We start from the raw sequence: 3,023 nt of genomic DNA on the forward strand, positions 1-3,023 counted from the left end.
GCAAAGCCAAAACTGACTGCCATGAAAGCATCGGGTAGAAGCAGATGCAATGCAGTGAGGGGTCCCTGGGGCGAGCAGGGTGCTCGGACACCTGGCAGGATTGCTTGGTGCTGCCAGACTGCCGGCTGGCTGATTGTTTGCTTGTGTGCGTGTAATCTACAGTACAGCAGTTCAAAGGCTCTTGGATGCAAGCTGTGCCTGCTTGCTCACTGCTCTGTGCTGCTGGCCGGGCCATCCCTGGAGAAAGCCCCTGTGCAGGGGGGGACTGGGGCTGGAGCTGCAGTAGTAGCCCGTTCTGCTGTGCCACTCGTTGCTGCAAAGAAGGGCAGTTGGCTGGTGGCTTTGACCCAAAGCTAGGCTGTGCTGGAAGGAGCCAAACTCCCTGCCAAACCCTGAGCTTCTGCTTGGCTTTTTGTCTTGGAAGCTTTCTCTAATGGAAACTCCCGTTTCCTGCTGCAAGAGCAGCAGCTCCTCTAAGAGCCAAGGCCTGCCGCTTCCCCCTTTGCAGCTGCACTGCCATCCTGTACTGAGTTTTGTGTACTTCTAGTTAAATTCTCCAAGCAAACGAATTGTGGCTTGCTCTTACTTGAGCCCTTCTGGGCAGGCAGTGATTTGGGTCACCCTGGGAGCAGAACCCTTCTGTTGTGGTGCCCAGTTCAGCCCTTTCAGAGCTCCAGCCTGGCTCAGTGACCACTCTGACCTCCACCTTGGCACCGAGGCTCGGCCCTTCCCTCTCCCAGTCTGGGGGGAGGCAGAAGCGCCCAAGTGCAGGTGGTACCTATTGGCTGAGGCTGTGTCTGCTCACCTGGCTCCCCTTGTGTCCCACCCGTGCCAGGCCCCACGGCCACCAGGATCACAAGCTTTGCTGTGCTCACTTGGGTTCCTTCACTTAAGCCCCTTGTGACTGCTTGCAATGCTTTCTTCAGACCCATGTCCTCTCTTTTTGGGGCAGTTCCCTTCTAATGTCATGAGATGCTCCTCAGTGGATGTTGCTAATGTACGTTTATCCGAAAGGGACAGAGCCCTCGCTGCTGTGTCTGGCCTTTCTGATGGTGGTTTTATACGTGCTGCCTTTGTCCTTCTGCCCCTTCCAGGGCTGCTTCCTTGGAGCTCTGGGTTTCCTTCTGGTTTTGGATAGCATTAACCTAGGTGTACTTCAAAGAGTTGGGGTTTTGGTTTGGTTTTTTTTCCTCCCCTTGGGGAGATCCTCAAACACAGCTGCCCACACAGGTGCATTGCCGGCAGCGGTGACTTCAGGCGCTTACAGGCAAGTGTCTGTCCTGTGAAACCCACGAGGGGTGGGGACTGAGCTCCAGCTCTCCTCCTGCTTGGTGTACGGTGGGCCCAGCAGACCCTCTGAAATGTGCTGCAGCCTCACCCTGTCCTGGGCTCAAATTTAGCTGTAGCAGGAAAACCTATTGTGGGTAGGTGACACCAGTGGGGCTGTCAGGGCGAGGGGCTGTGTGCCCTCGGGGTTTGGTGATAATGAGTCATGGCTGGATCTCTGGGCCTGCAGCAGAGCTCTGAGGGTGCAGTGCTCTCATCTGTGTCACTTTTTTTTTTTTCTTCTTTAGTCAAATTAACCGTTTGGTTGTCTGTGCAATATTCTCTGTTCTGAACTATTCTGCATCTCCCTGAGCCTTTTCTAGCTGGGGTGAAAACCAGGAACAATTCTAACAGCTGGTAGTTTTGTAACGATGACTTTCTCCAAACCTTTTACAGACTTGCAGTTAACAGCAATTAAAGGAATTCTACAGAGTCTCTGCCTGTGTTGCGTGTTCTCATTTCCTTTGCCTGTGGGATGGGGATGGCTGCCCCAGGAGGGTCTTGTGCGTCAGCTGCTTTAAATTTCCCTTTTCTCCCACCCACTTCAGGGGATGTTTGCTTAACTCGGAAAGGTGGACCCATGGCTGCTCTGAGCTCGTGTCTGCCCTGTTCCAGCTGGGGGCTTTGAGGGAGCTGACAAAAATGCCTGAGTATGGACCAGACCTTGTCTCTGCCAGCCAGAGGCCTGGCACACCACCTGTGAGGCTGGAGAGATGGGAAATGCTAACCTCAAAATTTATTGTAATTTTAGAAACAATCTGTTCCGTTCAGGGGGAGGTGGGCGAGTCGTTCTCGGGTTATTCAGCCATGGGTGCCTGCTGACCACATCGATGGAGGGTCTCAGGGCTATGTTGGGTTCCAGGAGCATTCTCAGGAGGTTCTGGCACTCCTTGGAGATCCCCAGGTGCCGAGGGACAGAGACACCTTTCTGCTGCTGGCGCAGCATCTTGGGGATGTTGGTGTTGTCGAAGGGCAGGCGGGCGCAGAGCAGGACGTAGAGGATGACACCCATGCTCCAGACATCACTCTTCTGGCTCTCGTGGGGCACACCATGCAGCACCTCGGGTGCCGCGTAGGCTACGCTGCCGCAGAAGGTCCGGCTCAGCTCCCTGCGGTCCCTGGGGAGCAGCTTGGCGAAGCCAAAATCTGCCAGCTTCAAGGTGTGGCCCTGCAGCAGGACATTCTCACATTTGAGGTCCCGGTGGACCACCCTGTTGGCGTGGCAGTACCGGATGGCCTCTACCAGCTGGCGGAAGAGTGCCCTGGCGTGGCGCTCTGGCAGGGGACCCTTGTGGAGCACGTAGTCAAAGATGTCCCTGTCCACCAGCTCCATCACAAGGCAGATCTTCCCCTCTGCGGATTCCAGTATCTTGTGCACACGGATGATGTTCCTGTGGTGCAAGCGTGTGACAATCTGGAGCTCCCGGGGCAGGAATCTCTGAATAAAGTCTGCCGAGAGAGGAGGTGGATTTGCTCACAGGGACGTCCCTGAGCTGCTGGCTCTGGGCACCCCTCTGGGACTTGGTAGAGGGAGGGCAGGTTATTCCTGGGATGCCCGATTCCTTACGGCCTGGCACCATTCCCCAAGGGATGCTTGTGGAGTGGGGATACTGGGCTCCACCAGCACTTTGCCGTCCTTGCGGTTGGAGGAGTGGCCACCTAGACAGGTCCTGTTCCTCAGGCCATGGTCCTGAGCT

At 55.7% G+C, this 3,023-nt stretch overlaps 1 protein-coding gene across 1 annotated transcript; it reads right to left on the reverse strand.

Moving 5' to 3' along the window:
- Positions 1 to 2,062: 2,062 nt before the first annotated feature.
- TSSK3 (testis-specific serine kinase 3) lies at positions 2,063 to 2,775 on the reverse strand (the record flags this gene model as incomplete). Its single annotated transcript, XM_009697187.1, has 1 exon — positions 2,063 to 2,775. A coding segment is annotated over one exon (713 nt), but the record flags the coding sequence as incomplete, so codon positions are not given.
- Positions 2,776 to 3,023: the final 248 nt, after the last annotated feature.

This window comes from Cariama cristata, unplaced genomic scaffold (genome assembly GCF_000690535.1).
Source record: "Cariama cristata isolate BGI_N322 unplaced genomic scaffold, ASM69053v1 scaffold42793, whole genome shotgun sequence".
Lineage (NCBI taxonomy): Eukaryota > Metazoa > Chordata > Aves > Cariamiformes > Cariamidae > Cariama > Cariama cristata.